The sequence below is a fragment of the Anomaloglossus baeobatrachus genome, chromosome 1 (genome assembly GCF_048569485.1).
Source record: "Anomaloglossus baeobatrachus isolate aAnoBae1 chromosome 1, aAnoBae1.hap1, whole genome shotgun sequence".
NCBI lineage: Eukaryota > Metazoa > Chordata > Amphibia > Anura > Aromobatidae > Anomaloglossus > Anomaloglossus baeobatrachus.
In genome coordinates, this window is record NC_134353.1 from 787,367,562 (window position 1) to 787,388,924 (window position 21,363).

The following is a 21,363-nucleotide window of genomic DNA, read 5'->3' on the forward strand; positions in this document are numbered from 1 at the left end:
TACTGTCCTATCCCTAGGGACCCAACAAGGGACATTCAGATTAAGATTAAAGACTTGGTTAATTACCATCTATCACAGGGAAGCATTGACAACAAACTGGCTGAGTTCCTGATCAAATCTGATCCTGTCACACCAGTCTTTTACACTTTGCCTAAGATTCATAAAAACCTCCGGGCACCACCCGGCCGTCCGATTGTAGCATCCACGGATTCAGTGTTGTCCCCTCTAGCCATTACTGTGGATAGGATTTTGACACCTATGATTCCCACCATAGCGTCTTACCTTAGAGACACTTCTGATTTTTTGAGTCATCTACGTTCACTTGAAACCATTCCCTCTAATTCTCTATTGGTTACACTTGATGTGAATAGCTTATACACAAGCATAGCGCATGCAGATGGAATACAGGCGGTGGACTGGTTCCTTGAATCACAAGGCGTCTTTACCACGGCACAGCAATCCTTATGTATGGACCTCATACATACAATTTTGGGAAATAACTTCTTCATTTTTGAAGATTCTTTTTTTCTACAATGCAAGGGCACAGCGATGGGGTCAAATATGGCACCGCCTTATGCGAACATTTATATGGCACATTTTGAGGCCCTTTATGTGTATCAGAACCCTTTGTGGAAGAAGCATTCAGTGGTATGGAAGAGATTCATTGATGATATTTTCATGATCTGGCATGGTGACTCTTCCTCCCTGGAGCTTTTCTTCCAACAAATCAACACCTGCAGACCAGGTCTCAGTTTCACTATACACCATGATGTTCACTCCATCAGCTTCCTGGACACTATGGTGTGTCTTTCCTCAGAGGGCCATATTGAAACGGACCTCTTTGTGAAAACCACTGATCGGAACAGCCTTCTCCATTATACAAGCTGTCACCCAGCTCACACCAAAAGAGCCCTTCCTATGTCGCAGTATAAACGGGTGGAGAGGATTGTTTCTGATCCTTTGACACGTGAACTTAGAATGAAAGAGATGGGTTCGAAGTTCGCAGCCAGAGGCTATCCTGCCCATATAGCTGACAATTGCACATTACAAACTGATATCACTCGGTCCAATGAGCCCCGTGTAGCATGTGTCAACACATATCATCCGTTCTCACCACTCATCAAAGGTATCGTTGCGCAACATTGGCCGTTACTCCACACTGCTTATCCTACCGTTCCTGAATTTTCCCAACCCCCATTGTTTTGCTATAAACGATCAAAAAATCTTAAAGATAGGTTAGTACGGGCCGACATAGGGTCTACCACTAGCACACCACGACAGACCTTCTTAGGGACTCCTAAAGTAGGCAACTTTCCTTGTCTACATTGCTTACAGTGCAATAATTTAACCCGGGGAGACACATTCACCCATCCACATACTGGTAGGGTATTTCATATACGGGATTACCTAACTTGTGACTCCTCATTTGTGGTATATCTCATTAAATGTCCGTGCGGTCTCGGATATGTTGGGGAAACCACCCAGTATGTCCGGGACCGCATCAATAAGCACAAATCTACTATCCGTTGCCAACAAACATTATTACCCATCCCACACCATTTCGTCACTTTTAAACATACGGTAGCACAACTGAAGTTCCAAATCTTGGAACACGTACCCCCCATCAGAAGGGGCGGCAATAGAATCAGGATGTTGAAACAGCGCGAGGCCTACTGGATCCATACTCTCAGAACCTTGGAACCACATGGGTTAAATCGCGAATTTGATGTGATCATTTAGATGGTCCCGTTGTGTTAGTGCAACCGGTTGTATTGATGAATAGCTTTGTACAGTCGTATCTCATTTCTTCCCACAGGAGTGTAGCATTTGCTAACATATTGCATCTCTAACATTTTCCTCTTTTTTTCGTAGGTCACCCACAACACCTGATTATCACATGCGCCACCCGTGTATTATCATCAGCACTTGTACTACGGTTTGTATAGATCACAAAGGCGCGTGCGCGGGGTCACCTGCCCTTCGCGCGCCCTCGGCGCACGGCGTCCTAGTGGCGCCCTGTCCCGAGGTGCGCGCCCTGGCCATGTGTCCCTACGCGCACGCGCGTAAAACACCTTCCGTGATTATGTGCTTGGCTTCCGCGCATCCGCGGGTGTGACAGGGAGGAATGTCCCTCCGCGCTTGCGCGGGCCATAGCACACACTAACCCCCCCCTCCTTACTCGCCGGCGTGTGGGCCTTGTCTGCCACGCATGCGCGGTGCTGACGCTGCCAAGGCGGCGATCGGCCATACCGCGCATGCGCGGCGCGCGATGTCATCACGTCGCCGTGTATACACACTGTCTCCCTCTACCTCACTCGCCGGCGTGTGGGCTTCGTCTGCCGCGCATGCGCGGCGCCGACGCTGCCGAGGCGGCGATCGGCCTTACCGCGCATGCGCGTCACGCGACGCCATCACGTCGACGTGCGCACACGTGACGTGTGACGTACACGATACCACATGCAACGGAAGTTATGACTTCCGGGTACAATATAAAAAGCCCATACTGCCCATATATGGCGTCCGGCACCTCGCACGTGGTGGTTTGCTACACAGGTATGATGCATATCCTCTACATTTTGTTTGCTAATATCTGCCCTCTTTTTCGTGACTTTACCTTCTTTACTTGACATTTGTTCCACATTTATCATCTCTCCTACTCCTTATAGAGCCTTTGGCCTGCTCATAATTAGACCCTATGTCCAGTCACCATTAGGTCAGGTACGTTGTTTTACTGCTACGTATATCTCCTGTTGGTTGGTGATTAGTGACCTCATATATCTGTCTCTGTTTCTTGCCCTATTGTAGTCACCTTCACATTCATGGTATACATATATCTGTATTGCCGTTCTGCGACCACACAGAGGCAGCCTTATTCATATTTTTTGCAACATCATTCTCAGAAGGTATGACATAGCCTTTATGATTGGTCTAACGCATATTACAAAATGACATCATTACAGTTTATACCATTGTGTCATATATTCATATACGTTTTCTCAGAACAGGATATAGATTCACCTCTTTAGATCCAGGGGCTGATACAACCTTACTTTCATGTGGTCCACCTGTTGTTGTTAATAACCATAGGCGCGTTTGGATTCTTGAAACGGCTGGAGCACCCATTAGGACTTATTCCTACACTCATAGTTAGCATAATTTTGCCTTACCCTTAGTGGTTTTATTCCCTTATGTGTCTTTGGTCTTAATTTGGATTTTATCCTTTTGTATATCATAGCACCACTTTCTCATTCGTACTGGTCATTTTGACCAAAACGTGACCTGGGTATTCCGGCTCGTACTCGGCCCCGCCCATGAGGTACTCTTTTCCAGATAGACCAATTACTTTTTGGATTCCATATGCGTGCATTTCTTTTAAATAAATGATCTTTCTCATTTAGAAACATGAGGCACATGACCCTCTAGGAATTCACATATTGAACCCTTTCTATATAACAGTGGAGGTCGTTTACGTTTCTTCATACTCACTTGATTGGATGTCCTTGATCCATTGAGGTATACTCACCTGAACCCCTAAAAACACAGCTCTTTTTCTCTTATGTTTGTCTCATATTTATTTACGGTATTAACATATTCATGTCTCACCCTCTAGTACCGTCCGTGGACACCATTGTGTCAAATTACCCTACGCAATTTTCGGTGCTCGTTTAAGGAAATGTAATCTTATCTATCATAGGTATGTCCTGATTTCTGGTCTCCTTGGTTCTATAACCACATCATACATTGATTTCCACAGAAAAGTAAATATCCCCTTGTATTCACCATATTTAATTCACGGGTATTTTTCATGTACATTCTTTATGAAAAGCTCAGCGTTTGCAAATTCTGTAACAATGTGAACGTGATTTTCACCTGTGTGTGATATGTGTTGTTTTGTAACAATGATGTATTATTGTGACAATGTATTTTCTTTCTCTTTTGTTATTATATATTAGTCCCCGAAGAAAACCCTTGACGGGTTGAAACGTCGGACAATATTCAAATTTAAAATAAAGACACTATTGAGCATCATATTGGACTTCTCCTTACTTTTTTCTATAGTGTGCCGGAGTATATTTTCTACATAGACCAGGTAGCTGCCTGACACACCTGCTGAGCCGTAGCCCGGTGCCGCAATGCCCAGGACGCACCCACGGCTCTGGTAGAATGGGCTTTCAGCCCTGAAGGAAGCGGAAGCCCAGAAGAACGGTAGGCTTCAAGAGTCGGTTCCTTGATCCACCGAGCCAAGGTTGACTTGGAAGCCTGCGAACCCCTACGCTGGCCAGCGACAGGGACAAAGAGCGCATCTGAACGGCGCAGGGGCGCCGTGCGAGACACGTAGAACTGGAGTGCCCTCACTAGATCTAATGAGTGCAAATCCTTTTCGCATTGGTGAATTGGATTAGGGCAAAATGAAGGTAAGGAGATATCCTGATTGAGATGATAAGGGGATACCACCTTAGGGAGAAATTCCGGGACAGGACGCAGAACCACCTTATCCTGGTGAAAAACCAGGAAGGGGGCTTTGCATGACAGCGCTGCAAGCTCCGACACTCTTCGGAGTGATGTAACTGCCACTAGAAATGCCACCTTCTGCGAAAGACGTGATAAAGAGACATCCCGCAGCGGCTCGAAAGGTGGTTTCTGAAGAGCCGTTAGCACCCTGTTAAGGTCCCAGGGTTCCAGCGGACGCTTGTAAGGTGGGACTATGTGGCAAACTCCCTGCAGGAACGTGCGGACCTGCGGAAGCCTGGCCAGGCGCTTTTGAAAAAATACGGAGAGCGCCGATACTTGTCCCTTGAGAGAGCCGAGTGACAAACCCTTGTCCATTCCGGATTGAAGGAATGAAAGAAAAGTGGGTAAGGCAAACGGCCAGGGAGAAAAACCATTTTCAGAGCACCAGGATAAGAAGATCCGCCAAGATCTGTAATAGATCTTGGCAGACGTTGGTTTCCTGGCCTGTCTCATAGTGGCAATGACATCCTGAGATAATCCTGAAGACGCTAGGAGCCAGGACTCAATGGCCACACAGTCAGGTTGAGGGCCACAGAATTCAGATGGAAAAACGGCCCTTGTGACAGCAAGTCTGGGCGGTCTGGAAGCGCCCACGGTTGACCCACCGTGAGATGCCACAGATCCGGGTACCACGATCGCCTCGGCCAATCTGGAGCGACGAGAATGGCGCGACGACAGTCGGACCTGATCTTGTGTAACACTCTGGGCAGCATCGCCAGAGGGGGAAATACATAAGTCAGTCGAAACTGCAACCAATCCTGAACTAATGCGTCCGCCGCCAGAGCTCTGTGATCCTGAGACCGTGCCATGAAGGCCGGGACCTTGTTGTTGTGTCGTGACGCCATGAGATCGACGTCAGACGTTCCCCAGAGGCGACAGATCTCTCGAAACACATCTGGGTGAAGAGACCATTCCCCCGCGAGAAAATCTGCTTCCCAGTTTTCTACGCCCGGGATGTAAACTGCGGAGATCGTGGAGGCTGTGGCTTCCACCCACTGCAGAATCCGCCTGACTTCCTGGAAGGCCTGACGACTGCGCGTGCCGCCCTGATGGTTGATGTATGCGACGGCAGTGGCGTTGTCCGACTGTATACGGATCTGTCTGCCCTCCAGCCACCGATGGAAAGCCAATAAGGCTAGATACACTGCCCTTATCTCCAGAACATTGATCTGAAGGGAGGACTCTACCGGAGTCCAGGTTCCCTGAGCCCTGTGGTGGAGGAAAACCGCTCCCCACCCTTACAGGCTCGCGTCCGTGGTGACCACAGCCCAGGCTGGGGGTAGGAAGGATTTTCCTTGCGATAGAGAATTGGGAAGGAGCTACCACTGAAGAGACGTCTTGGTTGCAAGGGACAGAGAGACGTTCCTGTCGAGGGAAGTCGACCTCCTGTCCCATTTGCGGAGAATGTCCCATTGGAGTGGCCGCAGATGGAATTGCGCGAACGGCACTGCCTCCATCGCTGCCACCATCTTCCCCAGGCAGTGCATGAGGCGCCTCAAGGGGTATGACTGACCCCGAAGAAGAGATTGCACCCCTGCCTGCAGAGAAAGCTGTTTGTCCAGCGGTAGCTTGACTACCGCTGACTGTGTATGAAACTCCATCCCGAGGTAAGTCAGTGATTGAGTCGGTGTCAACTTGGATTTTTGGAAGTTGATTATCCACCCGAACTGCTGGAGAGTCGCCAGAGCGACTGTAAGGCTGTGTTGACACGCCACCCGAGAAGGTGCCCTGACTAGGAGATCGTCTAAGTAGGGAATCACCGAGTGGCCCTGAGAGTGTAGGACCGCCACAACGGATGCCATGACTTTGGTGAACACCCGTGGGGCTGTCGCCAGGCCGAAAGGCAATGCCACGAACTGAAGGGGTTCGTCCCCGATGGCGAAACGCAAGAAGCGTTGATGTTCGGGTGCGATCGGCACATGGAGATAAGCATCTTTGATGTCGATCGATGCTAGGAAGTCTCCTTGTGACATCGAGGCGATGACCGAGCGGAGAGATTCCATCCGAAACCGTCTGGTGCTCACATGTCTGTTGAGCAGTTTGAGGTCCAGAACGGGACGGAATGATCCGTCCTTCTTTGGCACCACAAACAAGTTGGAGTAAAAGCCGCGACCATGTTCCTGAGGGGGAACAGGGATCACAACTCCTTCTGTCTTCAGAGCGTCCACTGCCTGAAAAATTGCGTCGGCCCGAGCGGGGGGCGGAGAGGTTCTGAAGAAACGAGTCTGAGGACGAGAGCTGAACTCTATCCTGTAACCGTGAGACAGAATGTCTCTCACCCATCGGTCTTGAACATGTGGCCACCAGGCGTCGCAAAAGCGGGAGAGCCTGCCACCGACCGAGGATGCGGTTCGGGGATGCCGAGAGTCATGAGGAGGCCGCCTTGGAGGCAGCGCCTCCGGCGGCCTTTTGGGGGCGTGACTTAGACCGCCACGCATAGGAGTTCCTCTGGCCTTTCTCCGGCCTGCTGGACGAAGCGGATTGGGACTTGGCGGATGGACGAAAGGACCGAAACCTCGATTGAATTTTCCGTTGCTGAGGTCTCTTAGGTTTGGACTGGGGTAAGGAGGAGTCCTTTCCCTTGGATTCCTTAATTATCTCATCCAATCGTTTGCCAAACAATCGGTCGCCAGAAAACGGCAAACCGGTTAAGAACCTCTTGGAGGCCGAGTCTGCCTTCCATTCGCACAGCCACACGGCCCTGCGGACTGCCACAGAATTAGCGGATGCCACCGCTGTACGGCTAGCAGAGTCTAGGACTGCGTTCATGGCGTAGGAAGAAAAAGCTGACGCTTGAGAAGTCAGAGACGCAACCTGCGGAGCAGAATTACGTGTGACTGCATTAATCTCAGCCAGACAAGCTGAGATAGCTTGGAGTGCCCACACGGCTGCAAAGGCCGGGGCAAAAGACGCGCCCGTGGCTTCATAGATGGATTTCACCAGGAGCTCTATCTGCCTGTCAGTGGCATCTTTTAGCGATGAACCATCTGCCACCGATACCACAGATCTAGCCGCCAATCTAGAGACTGGAGGATCCACCTTGGGACACTGAGCCCAACCCTTAACTACGTCAGAGGGGAAGGGGTAACGTGTGTCAGTAAGGCGCTTAGTAAAGCGCTTGTCCGGAACCGCTCTGGGCTTCTGGACAGCATCTCTGAAGTTAGAGTGATCGAAAAACGCACTCAGTGTACGTTTGGGGAACCGAAACTGGTGTTTCTCCTGCTGAGAAGCCGACTCCTCTACAGGTGGAGGCGGGGGAGACAGATCTAACACCTGGTTGATGGACGAGATAAGATCATTTACTAAGGCGTCCCCTTCAGGTGTATCAAGATTGAGGGCAACGTCAGGTTCAGAGCCCTGAGCTGCGACGTCCGCCTCGTCCTCCAGAGAGTCCTCAAGCTGGGAACCCGAGCAGCGTGAAGAAGTCGGGGAAGATTCCCAGCGGGCCCGCTTAGTCGGTCTGGGACTGTGGTCCGGGCAGGAGTCCTCCGCGTGGGACCTAGGGCCCAACCTGGGAGCGCGCTGCGGCGCGGACCGAGAGGGGCCTGGGGGCGACGATCCAAGGGGGACCGGGGCCTGTGTAAGGACCGGTCTGGACTGCAAAGCTTCTAGCAGCTTGGCAGACCATTTGTCCATAGACTGAGCCATGGATTGCTAAAGTGACTCAGAGAGTTTCTCAGCAAACGCAGCAAACTCTGTCCCTGCCGCCTGGACAGGGGGAGCAGGGGGGTCTACCTGAGCGGAGGGGCCCACTAGTGACCGAGGCTCCGGCTGAGCAAGCGAAACAGGGGTAGAGCATTGCTCACAGTGAGGGTAGGTGGAACCCGCAGGTAACATAGCCCCACAAGAGGTACAGGTCGCAAAAAAACCCTGTGCCTTAGCACCTTTGCTCCTTGTGGACGACATGCTGTTGTCTCCTAGGAGAGTGATCACTGAGGGTATATGGGAAGGGGTATACAGCCCGACCGAACAGAAATATGTATATAAATACGTATCTATTCCGGCACCCTAGGGGGGACCAGCACCGGGTGACCGGTGTGGCTTACCGACCGCTAAAAAGCGGAGTGTGTGTCCTCCAGATTCCCTGCCTTAGGTCTCCCAGAGCTGCAGAGCTCTTCTCTGATAATCCTCCACCGGCAGAATGCCAAAAACATGGCTGCCGGAGCTCTCAGGGGAGGAGTGGAGCCGTGGGCGGTGCTAGACAAAGTGCGGGAATCTGGGGTCCCCACAGTGATCAGTGAGGGGGGAAGAAACATACAGGATGCTCCGGCCCTCACATCCGACGTCAGGCAGGCCGGCCGTCCCGCCCTTACCCCTGACAGGCAGGCCCGGGGGCGGGATTTTTGCTACTAGGCCGCGATGAAGCCGGGGACTAAATTTAAGACCGCGGCCGACAAGCAGGCGCGGTCGGCGCGGAAGTCCGCCGGTCTTCACAAATCAGCAGCTGCTGCAGCGTCCGGGAAGAAGGCGCTCCATGCACAGTCCCCATGGGGACACAGAGCACCTTATAGATGCAGGGCCCGGTCCTTGAGGATGAATAGACTCCTGTCCGGCAGATTCCCACAGGGGCTGCGGAGGGAGCCCGGTCCCAGTGAATGGATGACCGGTCAGGATCCCACTTCTCCCAGAGCCACTAAGGGATGGTGAAGGAAAACGGCATGAGGCTCCGGCCTTTGTACCCGCAATGGGTACCTCAACCTTAACAGCACTGCCGACATAGTGGGGTGAGAAGGGAACATGCCGGGGGCCCCGTGGGGGTCCTCTTTTCTTCCAACCGATATAACTAATCTGAGAATGCATGAGTGGATGTGTGCCTCCTTCCACACAAAGCATAAAACTGAGGAGCCCGTGATGCACGGGAGGGTGTATAGGCAGAGGGGAGGGGTTACACTTTTAAAGTGTAATACTTTGTGTGGCCTCCGGAGGCAGAAGCTATACACCCAATTGTCTGGGTCTCCCAATGGAGCGACAAAGAAAGGATATTATTGTTAAGATAATTCTATGGAGATGAAATTGTTGTGACAATTAAAAAAGAAAATGATGTAGCATTGTAAGATCCGGAGAAATATGGAATGTAACAATATGTTCTCTTTTTGCTGATATGTGCCCTATGACATTAAAATAAATATGTTTTTAAAATAAACAAAAAACAAAACAGCTCCAAAACTTATTTCTTTTTGGGATATTCAAATAATGCTTGCATCTTTTTTTTACGATACACAGGGCTAATTTTAATGTACTATATTTTTCGGACCATAGGGCGCACTTTTTTTCCCCCCAAATGCTGGGGGAAAGTGGGGGGTGCGTCTTATGGTCTGAATATAGGGCTGCGGCCGGGAATGAGGGTGCTGCGGTGGAGCGGGTCATCAGCGGCATGAGCAGGCTGCAGCAGCGCCTGCCGTGACCATGTAGGCCCGCTCATTACATATGCACGCCCATCCTCCCGCCCATGTCTCAGCGCTGAAGCCGGCGCTGACAGGTGGGCGGGATGATGGGCGGGGGGTGCGTGCATATTAAACAGCCGGCCGTGATCACCCCTGGCAACTACAGCCTGGAGTGATCATGTGTGGCTGTATTCACTGCTCCCCGCGCATCATCATCAGCGCGGGGGGCAGTGAATAAGTACGGTATACTCACCGTTCCCCTGCAGCTTCACTTGTCATCCTGTCTGCCGGTCAGCTGATCTGTGTAGAGAGCGGTGAGCACAGCGATCACGTCATCGCTGTGCGTGCCGCTAGTCACGCAGGTCAGCTGACCGGCAGACAGGATGACAAGGGATGCTGCAGGGAAATGACCGGTGACGGCTCCACACAGATCAGCGGCGCTGCTGCCGCCACAGACAGGGGGAGGAGCAATGCTGCATGGAGCGAGGAAAGGGGAGTATAAACGTTTATTTTTTTGTGTGTGATACAGGATACATGCCATATAGCAGGATGGATGGGGGTATATAGCAGGATAAGGGCATATACCAGGATGGGGTACATATACAAGGCAGGAGGATCATTACAAGGATGAGGTACCTTAGCAGAGAATTTGGGGACATTACCCCCATAACAGTGTAGGCAGTTGCTCCTCGCCCCATAACAGTGTGTCATGACCACATTTTTTGCTTAAAATTTTATTTTCCAATTTTTCTCCTCGAAAACCAGGGTGCGTCTTATGGTTCGGTGCGTCTTATAGTCCGAAAAATACGTTTTTTTAATCCCCTTTTTTGCTATCAAAGAAAATTGTAAAGAAAAATAGGAAATGCGTCTATTTTTCACTATTAAACAGGGAAAAAGAAGGGAATTTTGTTACTTACCGTAAATTCCTTTTCTTCTAGCTCTTATTGGGAGACCCAGACGATTGGGGTATAGCTACTGCCCTCCGGAGGCCACACAAAGCACTACACCAAAAGTGCAAGGCCCCTCCCCTTCTGGCTATACCCCCCCGTGGTATCACGGGTACTCCAGTTTTAGTGCCAAAGCAAGAAGGAGGAAGCCAACAACTGGTTTAAACAAATTAACTCCGATTAACATCGGAGAACTGAAAAACCGTTCAACATGAACAACATGTGTACCCGCAAACAGCAAAAACAATCCCGAAGGACAACAGGGCGGGTGCTGGGTCTCCCAATAAGAGCTAGAAGAAAAGGAATTTACGGTAAGTAACAAAATTCCCTTCTTCTTCAGCGCTCTATTGGGAGACCCAGACGATTGGGACGTCCAAAAGCTGTCCCTGGGTGGGTAACGAAATACCTCATGTTAGAGCTGCAAAACAGCCCTCCCCTACGGGGATGTCACTGCCGCCTGCAGGACTCTTCTACCTAAGCTGGCATCCGCCGAAGCATAGGTATGCACCTGATAATGCTTGGTGAAAGTGTGCAGACTCGACCAGGTAGCTGCCTGACACACCTGTTGAGCCGAAGCCTGGTGCCGTAATGCCCAGGACGCACCCACGGCTCTGGTTGAGTGGGCTTTTAGCCCTGAAGGAACCGGAAGCCCAGCAGAACGGTAGGCCTCTATAATTGGTTCTTTGATCCATCGAGCCAAGGTAGCTTTAGAAGCCTGCAACCCCTTGCGCGGACCAGCGACAAGGACAAAAAGTGCATCGGAACGGCGCATGGGCGCCGTGCGGGAAATGTAGATCCTGAGAGCTCTCACCAGATCTAGCAAACGCAAGTCCTTTTCATACCGGTGAACCGGATGAGGATAAAAGGAAGGCAAGGATATATCCTGATTAAGATGAAACGAGGATACGACCTTAGGGAGAAACTCCGGAATGGGGCGCAGCACTACTTTGTCCTGGTGGAACACCAAGAAGGGAGCCTTGGATGACAGAGCTGCCAGCTCAGACACTCGCCGAAGCGATGTGATCGCAACAAGAAACGCCACCTTCTGTGACAGGCGAGAAAAAGAAACTTCTTTGAGAGGCTCGAAAGGCGGCTTCTGGAGAGCAACTAGTACTCTGTTCAGATCCCATGGATCCAACGGCCGCTTGTACGGGGGCACAATATGACAGACCCCCTGCAGGAACGTGCGCACCTTAGGAAGACGTGCTAGACGTTTTTGAAAAAACACGGATAGTGCCGAGACTTGCCCTTTAAGGGAGCTGAGCGACAAGCCCTTTTCCAACCCTGATTGCAGGAAAGACAGAAAAGTGGGCAATGCAAATGGCCAGGGAGACACTCCCTGAGCAGAGCACCAGGTTAAGAAAATCTTCCACGTTCTGTGGTAGATCTTAGCAGAAGTTGACTTCCTAGCTTGTCTCATTGTGGCTACCACTCCCTGGGATAAGCCTGTTGACGATAGGATCCAGGACTCAATGGCCACACAGTCAGGTTCAGGGCCGCAGAATTCTGATGGAAAAACGGCCCTTGAGACAGCAGGTCTGGACGGTCTGGAAGTGACCACGGTCGGCCGACCGTGAGATGCCACAGATCCGGATACCACGATCTCCTCGGCCAGTCTGGGGCGACGAGTATGATGCGGCTGCAATCGGATCTGATCTTGCGTAATACTCTGGGCAAGAGTGCCAGAGGCGGGAATACATATGGGAGGCGGAACTGCGACCAATCTTGCACCAAGGCGTCTGCCGCCAGAGCTCTTTGATCGCGCGACCGCGCCATGAATGCCGGGACCTTGTTGTTGTGCCGAGACGCCATTAGGTCGACGTCCGGCACCCCCCAGCGGCGACAGATTTCTTGAAACACGTCCGGGTGAAGGGACCATTCCCCTGCGTCCATACCCTGGCGACTGAGGAAGTCTGCTTCCCAGTTTTCTACGCCTGGGATGTGAACCGCGGAGATGGTGGATGCTGTGTCCTCCACCCAATTCAGAATGCGCCGGACTTCCTGAAAGGCTTGCCGGCTGCGCGTCCCTCCTTGGTGGTTGATGTATGCCACCGCTGTGGAGTTGTCCGACTGGATTCGAATCTGCTTTCCTTTCAGCCACTGTTGAAAGGCTAGTAGGGCAAGATACACTGCCCTGATTTCCAGAACATTGATCTGAAGGGTGGACTCTTGCGGAGTCCACGTCCCCTGAGCCCTGTGGTGTAGAAACACTGCTCCCCACCCCGACAGACTCGCATCTGTCGTGACCACTGCCCAGGATGGGGGCAGGAAGGATCTTCCCTGAGACAATGAGGTGGGAAGGAGCCACCATTGTAGAGAGTCCTTGGCCGTCTGGGAAAGAGAGACTTTCCTGTCTAGGGAAGTTGTCTTCCCGTCCCATTGGCGGAGAATGTCCCATTGAAGTGGACGCAGATGAAACTGCGCAAAGGGAACTGCTTCCATGGCTGCCACCATCTTCCCTAGGAAGTGCATGAGGCGCCGCAAGGGGTGCGACTGGCCCTGAAGGAGAGATTGCACCCCTGTCTGTAAGGACCGCTGCTTGTTTAGCGGAAGCTTCACTCTCGCTGCTCGAGTATGGAACTCCATGCCAAGATACGTTAGTGACTGTGTCGGTGACAGATTTGACTTTGGAAAGTTGATGATCCATCCAAAAGTCTGGAGAGTCTCCAGCGTAGCATGTAGACTGAGTTGGCATGCCTCTTGAGAGGGTGCCTTGACAAGTAGATCGTCTAGGTAAGGGATCACCGAGTGTCCCTGAGAGTGCAAGACTGCTACCACCGCCGCCATGACCTTGGTGAAGACCCGGGGGGCTGTCGCCAGACCGAATGGCAGAGCTACGAACTGAAGATGGTCGTCTCCTATCACAAAACGTAGAAAACGTTGATGTTCTGTAGCAATTGGCACGTGGAGATAAGCATCTTTGATGTCTATTGAGGCAAGGAAGTCTCCTTGAGACATTGAGGCAATGACAGAACGGAGGGTTTCCATCCGGAACCGTCTGGCGTGCACATGTTTGTTGAGCAGTTTTAGGTCCAGAACAGGACGGAACGAGCCGTCCTTTTTTGGCACCACAAAGAGATTGGAGTAAAACCCTCTCCCTTGTTCCTGAGACGGTACAGGAACCACTACTCCTTCCGCTCTTAGGGAGTCCACCGCCTGCCGCAGGACATCTACACGGTCTGGATGTGGGGAGGTTCTGAAGAACCGAGCTGGAGGACGAGAACTGAACTCGATTCTGTACCCGCGAGACAAAATGTCTGTCACCCACCGGTCTTTGACCTGTGACATCCAAGTGTCGTAAAAGCGGGAAAGCCTGCCCCCGACCGGAGATGCGGAGGGAGGGGACTGGAAGTCATGAGGTAGCCGCTTTGGAAGCGGTTCCTCCATTTGCTTTCTTGGGGCGTGAGTGAGCCCGCCAGGAATCTGAGTTTCTTTGCGTCCTCTGAGTCCCTTTGGACGAGGAGAATTGTGTTTTGCCCGAACCTCGAAAGGACTGAAACTTCTGCTGCCACTTTCTCTGCTGAGGTTTGCTTGATCTGGGCTGGGGTAAAGAGGAGTCTTTACCCTTGGACTGTTTAATGATGTCAGCCAATGGCTCGCCAAACAGTCTATCTCTAGATAAAGGCAAGCTGGTTAAACATTTTTTGGAACCAGCATCTGCTTTCCAGTCCTTTAACCACAATGCCCTGCGCAAAACTACCGAATTGGCAGACGCCATTGAGGTGCGGCTGGTAGATTCTAGGACCGCATTGATAGCGTAAGAGGCAAACGCAGACATCTGCGAGGTAAGGTGCGCCACTTGCGGCACCGCTGGATGTATGATAGCATCCACTTTTGCTAAACCAGCTGAAATAGCTTGGAGTGCCCATACGGCTGCGAATGCTGGAGCAAACGACGCGCCGATAGCTTCATAGACAGATTTTAACCAAAGGTCCATCTGTCTGTCATTGGCATCCTTAAGTGAAGCGCCATCCTCCACTGCAACTATGGATCTAGCTGCAAGCTTGGAAATCGGGGGGTCCACCTTTGGACACTGGGTCCAGCGCTTGACCACATCAGGTGGGAAAGGATAACGTGTATCCTTAGAACGTTTAGAGAAACGCTTTTCTGGATGAGCGTCGTGTTTCTGGATTGATTCTCTGAAGTCAGAGTGATCCAACAGAGCACTTAATTTACGCTTGGGATAGAGGAAACGAAACTTCTCCTGCTCTGCAGCTGCCTCTTCTGCTGAAGGGGCTGGGGGAGAAATATCTAACAGCCTATTGATGGCTGAGATAAGATCGTTTACCATGGCGTCCCCATCCGGGGTATCCAGATTGAGAGGGGTTCCAGGATTAGACTCCTGATCACTCTCTTCAGACACATCACATGGAGACTGATTGCGCTGAGACCCTGAGCAGTGTGATGACGTTGAGGGTCTTTCCCAGCGAGCCCGCTTGGGGTGGCTGGGGCAATCATCTGAGTCATTATACTCATCCTGAAAAGCCGGGGACCCCCTTGCAGTCTGGATTAAATCCAACTGCGGAGGATTAGAGGACATAGACCTCGCCGTGTCCATAGACTGAGCCCCAGGCATGGATTGCAAAGTTTCCAGGATGTTTGCCATAGCCACAGACATATTATCCGCAAAAACTGCAAAGTCTGTCCCTGACACCGGGGCAGGACTTACAAGCGTCTCAGCCTGGGTCACTACCTCTCCGGACTCCGGCTGGCGAAGCAGCACCGGATCTGAGCATTGCACACAATGGGGGTCATTGGAGCCTGCTGGTAGAGCAGCCCCACATGCAGCACACGCAGTGCACACAGCCCTAGCCTTGGCAGCCTTGCGTCTTGTGGATGACATGTTGCTGCCTCCTCAGAGCGATCTGGGGTATTCAGCCAGGAAGCGACCTCACAGTGCAAGAAATCAATAAATATCTATGTCCAGTGACACAGTACACTAATATACAGTAAGGCACTAGAGGGGCCAGCTGAAAAGCCGCTTACCGCCCGCTTAAGAGCGGGTGTGTGGTCTCCCAAAGCCCCCTAGTCCAGGTCTCCCAGAGCCTTGCGTCCTTCCTCCAGCCAGACATGCATGTAATGGCTGCCGGCGTCCTGAGAGAGGAAGGGGGGCGGGCCCTGGGCGTTCCTGACCAAGAGCGGGAAGCCTGCTTCCCTCTGTGCATAGTGAGAGGGCTGGAGCATGTAAATCAGGCTCCAGCCCTCGTCGCTGCCGTGAAACAGCGTCTCTCCCCTACCCTGATTGACAGGGTGGGGGCGGGAACGATCGGAGCTGCCGGCGTCCTAGGCCCAAAAGCCGGGGACTAGAGTTATAAACGCCCCCGCCGTAAAAGCGCGGTCGGCGTATCCCCGGCGCACCACAAGTCACAGCAGCGCCGCCGGTCCAGTGAGGGTCGGCGCTGCGTTCCCAGAACACAAAGTCCCCCAGATAACTGTAGGAACACCAGCTCAGTGTACGGTCCCCGGCGCACTACAACGCCCAGCCAGCCCGGAGTGCGTCTGTGCCTGCCGGGGACACAGAGTACCTGTATGATGCAGGGCCCGGTCCCTGATAGTACTCCTGCTCGGCATCCACCAGGTGCTATGGGTCTGTGGATGGAGCCCGGCGTCAGAGCTTTGAGGCCGGCAGGATCCCACTTCCACAGAGCCCCCAAGGGGATGTGGAAGGAAAACAGCATGTGAGGCTCCAGCCCTGTACCAGCAATAGGTACCTCAACCTTACAACACCATCCAGGGGTGAGAAGGGAGCATGCTGGGGGCCCTATATGGGCCCTCTTTTCTTCCATCCGAAATAGTCAGCAGCTACTGCTGACTAAAATCTGTGGAGCTATGCATGGAATGTCTGACCTCCTTCGCACACAAAGCTAAAACTGGAGTACCCGTGATACCACGGGGGGGTATAGCCAGAAGGGGAGGGGCCTTGCACTTTTGGTGTAGTGCTTTGTGTGGCCTCCGGAGGGCAGTAGCTATACCCCAATCGTCTGGGTCTCCCAATAGAGCGCTGAAGAAAAAAATGTAACGATAGCGATTGATCAGCGAATCGTTATCGAATTATCGTCCATACAAGCTCATTATTATACAAGCAAATGTTTGCTTGAAAGATTGCTGCTGCGGTCAATGGAAAGTTGCTAGTCGTTCATAAAACCATATATTACATGTGTTGACAAGGTGGTAGGGACTTATTACACTTGGAAATTCTGTACTGACAAGCGATAATTTTTAAGCAAGTTGAAAGATCTGGTTTTGCAAGAATCAAGAGATTACGATTGCCATCAGCTATTACACATTGTGAATATCACTCTGTTTTGAAGGGTATTGTGATTTTCAATGCGATTGTTTCCCCATCTAGTAAGGGCTATAGATCACGAACAAAGGATTCCTATTGACTTTAGAAGCGTAATCAAGGCTAAGACACGTCTGCTACTCATATGTAGGTCTGCCTTCGAATTACTGTAAATTAAACTAAGTAACTGGGTGTCCCTTCCCCACTGTAGCCTGCGGAGGAGGAGCCAGCTTTTTTTTCTAAGATGTATTCTTATTGTCAGGCTCCATGTGGCAGCATATTAACACAAGATTCCCGTGTCACCCATTGAAACGAACAAGAGAAAAAAAAAAATTAAAGTGTGCTCCCTTTTCCATAGAAATTATTTAAACACATTGGAAATTTTATTCGACAGGAGCAGGGCTATAAACAGCGTTTTGGACTGGCAGTGTCTGTTTTTGCTTGATATTTTTTTTTTTATTTCTCACACTGTGGAACATCTTACAACATTTTTTTGGGTAATTTTAACATTTATACATCTTTTTTGCTGATTTATTGCAATAACTGGGGCTAGTAAATTAGCCAAGTTACAGGGGAAATTCAGCTTTTTGGCTGTATTTCAGAGCTGACTGAGTTTTGAAGGACACAGCAGCTCCTGCTCACTCCCTACATCCAGCGATCACATGATCACTAAAGCTGGGTTCACACACAGCGACATCGCTGTTACGTCACCATTTTCTGTGACGTAACAGCGACCTTTTAAGTCGCTGTTATGATCGCTGCTTAGCTGTCAAACACAGCGACGCAGCAGCGATCATAACGTCGCTACAGCGATCATAACGTCGCTACATGTGCAGAGAGCAGGGAGCAGCGCACACCGCTTAGCGCCGGCTCCCTGCTCTCCTAGCTACAGTACACATAGGGTTAATTACCCGATGCGTACTGCAGCTACATGTGCACAGAGCAGGAGCCGGCACTAGCAGCAAGAGCGGCGGAGGCTGGTGACGAAGGTAAATATCGGGTAACCAGGGAAAGGTCTTCCCTTGGTTACCCGATGTTTACAGTGGTTACAGCTTACCGCAGCTGCCAGACGCCGGCTCCCTGCTCTCTGCATTTCGTTGCGCTCTCGCTGTCACACACAGCGATGTGTGCTTCACAGCGGGAGAGCGACGACGAAAAAATGAAGCAGGACATTCAGCAACGAGCAACGAACTCACAGCAGGGGCCAGCTCGTTGCTGGATGTCACACACAGCGACGGGACGTCGCTGCAACGTCACAGAAAATGGTGATTTAGCAGCGACGTCGTTGTTGTCGTCGTCGCTGTGTGTGACACCACCTTTAGTCTGTAGGTGGAGGCACTCCCAGTGCTTCCTAATCTGTATATACAGCACTTGTTCTGTTTTGTGTATAAAGAGATCGAGACAACACATATGCTGTAAACCATTTCTGCCTTCTCTGTGGGAAGTCAGCCTGTGTCTGACAACCGTCTCTCCAACCCCACAACTGCATGATCTTCTGAAAGCTGCTTACCCTGAACTGACATTTTAGAATGTTAGTTTAGAGTAAACTGTGGTTCAGAATTGGATAAGAGAGGATCTATCTCTTGCTAAAAATACGCAATTTTTTAACCTGATGTGAATACTGGCTTTCTAGAATCTTGAACTGTTCTTTTCTTGTTCACATGCCTCTCAGTTCCTCAGATATGGCTCACTCTTTCCCACATGTAAGATCTGGACTTTTTAGCTCAGTAGGTGAGATCCTAAATTCTTCTCTGAGGACTTCAATATCTTTTTAGCGTTGGCTAAAAAGACTAGATTTACATGCAGGGAAGAGGGAGCCATATTTCAGGATTGAGAGGTGCAGAAACAAAAATTAAACAAGGTCAATGAAAATTGGAAAATATACTATTAAAAAAAATTACATATTCATAGCAAGTTCCCTTTTAAAAAAAGGACTTAAGGACAGTTTTTCATACTCTTATGAATAAAAACTAGAAGTGTATGTTTAACAGAAGTACTACCTTGTTTCCTTGGTGGTTAAACTTTATCCGAGTTATTCTGGAATTTCCCCCTGTCCTGAAGCAAGTTATCTGCTGAGCGTGACCCCATTCAAACATCCTAACGCTGCCATCTTGAGCACCAGTGAGATCTGCATCAAAATAGAAATGATAGCAAACTGTTACACAAATAGATAATTGTGAAAAAAAAAATAATTTTTTTGTTTTGCTTTTACGGAGATTGTTGGAGGGGAAAAATGACTGGATGGGGATTGGAAGAAGGGAATTTTGTTACTTACCGTAAATTCCTTTTCTTCTAGCTCCTATTGGGAGACCCAGCCGATTGGGTGTATAGCACTGCCTCCGGAGGCCACACAAAGCAATTACACTAAAAAGTGTAAGGCCCCTCCCCTTCTGGCTATACACCCCCAGTGGGATCACTGGCTCACCAGTTTTAGTGCAAAAGCAAGAAGGAGGAAAGCCAATAACTGGTTTAAACAAATTCACTCCGAAGTAACGTCGGAGAACTGAAAACCATTCAACATGAACAACATGTGTACCCGAAAAACAACCAGAAATCCCGAAGGACAACAGGGCGGGTGCTGGGTCTCCCAATAGGAGCTAGAAGAAAAGGAATTTACGGTAAGTAACAAAATTCCCTTCTTCTTCGGCGCTCCATTGGGAGACCCAGACGATTGGGACGTCCAAAAGCAGTCCCTGGGTGGGTAAAGAAATACCTCATGTTAGAGCTGCAAAGACAGCCCTCCCCTACGGGGAGGCAACTGCCGCCTGCAGGACTCTTCTACCTAGGCTGGCGTCCGCCGAAGCATAGGTATGCACCTGATAATGTTTGGTGAAAGTGTGCAGACTCGACCAGGTAGCTGCCTGGCACACCTGTTGAGCCGTAGCCTGGTGTCGTAATGCCCAGGACGCACCCACGGCTCTGGTAGAATGGGCCTTCAGCCCTGATGGAACCGGAAGCCCAGCAGAACGGTAGGCTTCAAGAATTGGTTCTTTGATCCATCGAGCCAGGGAGGCTTTGGAAGCCTGCGACCCTTTGCGCTTACCAGCGACAAGGACAAAGAGTGCATCCGAGCGGCGCAGGGGCGCCGTACGGGAAATGTAGATTCTGAGTGCTCTCACCAGATCCAACAAATGTAAATCCTTTTCATACCGATGAACTGCATACGGATAAAAGGAAGGCAAGGAGATATCCTGATTAAGATGAAAAGAGGATACCACCTTAGGGAGAAACTCCTGAATGGGGCGCAGCACTACCTTGTCCTGGTGGAACACCAGGAAAGGAGCCTTGGATGACAGCGCCGCTAGTTCGGACACTCTCCGAAGAGACGTGACCGCTACCAGAAAGGCCACTTTCTGTGAGAGTCGAGAAAGTGACACATCCCTCAGAGGCTCGAAGGGCGGCTTCTGTAGAGCAACAAGGACCTTGTTTAGATCCCACGGATCTAACGGCCGCCTGTACGGAGGAACGATATGACAAACCCCCTGCAGGAACGTGCGCACCTGAGAAAGTCGTGCTAGCCGCTTCTGAAAAAACACGGATAGTGCCGAGACTTGCCCTTTAAGGGAGCCGAGCGACAAGCCCTTTTCCAACCCAGATTGCAGGAAGGAAAGAAAGACCGGTAACGCGAATGGCCAGGGAGATACTCCTTGTGCAGAGCACCAGGATAAGAAAATCTTCCACGTTCTGTGGTAGATCTTAGCAGAAGTGGACTTCCTAGCCTGTCTCATGGTGGCCACGACCCCTTGGGATAATCCTGAAGACGCTAGGATCCAGGACTCAATGGCCACACAGTCAGGTTCAGGGCCGCAGAATTCCGATGGAAAAACGGCCCTTGTGACAGTAAGTCTGGACGGTCTGGTAGTGCCCACGGTTGGCCGACCGTGAGATGCCACAGATCCGGGTACCACGACCTCCTCGGCCAGTCTGGGGCGACGAGTATGACGCGGCCGCAATCGGATCTGATCTTGCGTAACACTCTGGGCAAGAGTGCCAGAGGTGGAAACACATAAGGGAGCCGGAACTGCGACCAATCTTGCACTAAGGCGTCTGCCGCCAGAGCTCTTTGATCGCGAGACCGCGCTATGAAGGTCGGTACCTTGTTGTTGTGCCGAGACGCCATTAGGTCGACGTCCGGCACCCCCCAGCGGCGGCAGATTTCTTGAAACACATCCGGGTGAAGGGACCATTCCCCTGCGTCCATGCCCTGGCGACTGAGGAAGTCTGCTTCCCAGTTTTC

At 51.0% G+C, this 21,363-nt stretch overlaps 1 protein-coding gene across 2 annotated transcripts in view; it reads right to left on the reverse strand.

The window, feature by feature from the left end:
• Positions 1-21,363, reverse strand: part of DMXL1 (Dmx like 1) — a 330,551-nt gene that overhangs the window by 21,100 nt on the left and 288,088 nt on the right. For both annotated transcript variants that reach the window (XM_075324980.1, XM_075324981.1), the window contains one exon: positions 19,127-19,254. In XM_075324980.1, coding sequence (XP_075181095.1) covers positions 19,127-19,254 — 128 coding nt within the window. The remainder of the gene's footprint in view (positions 1-19,126; positions 19,255-21,363) is intronic.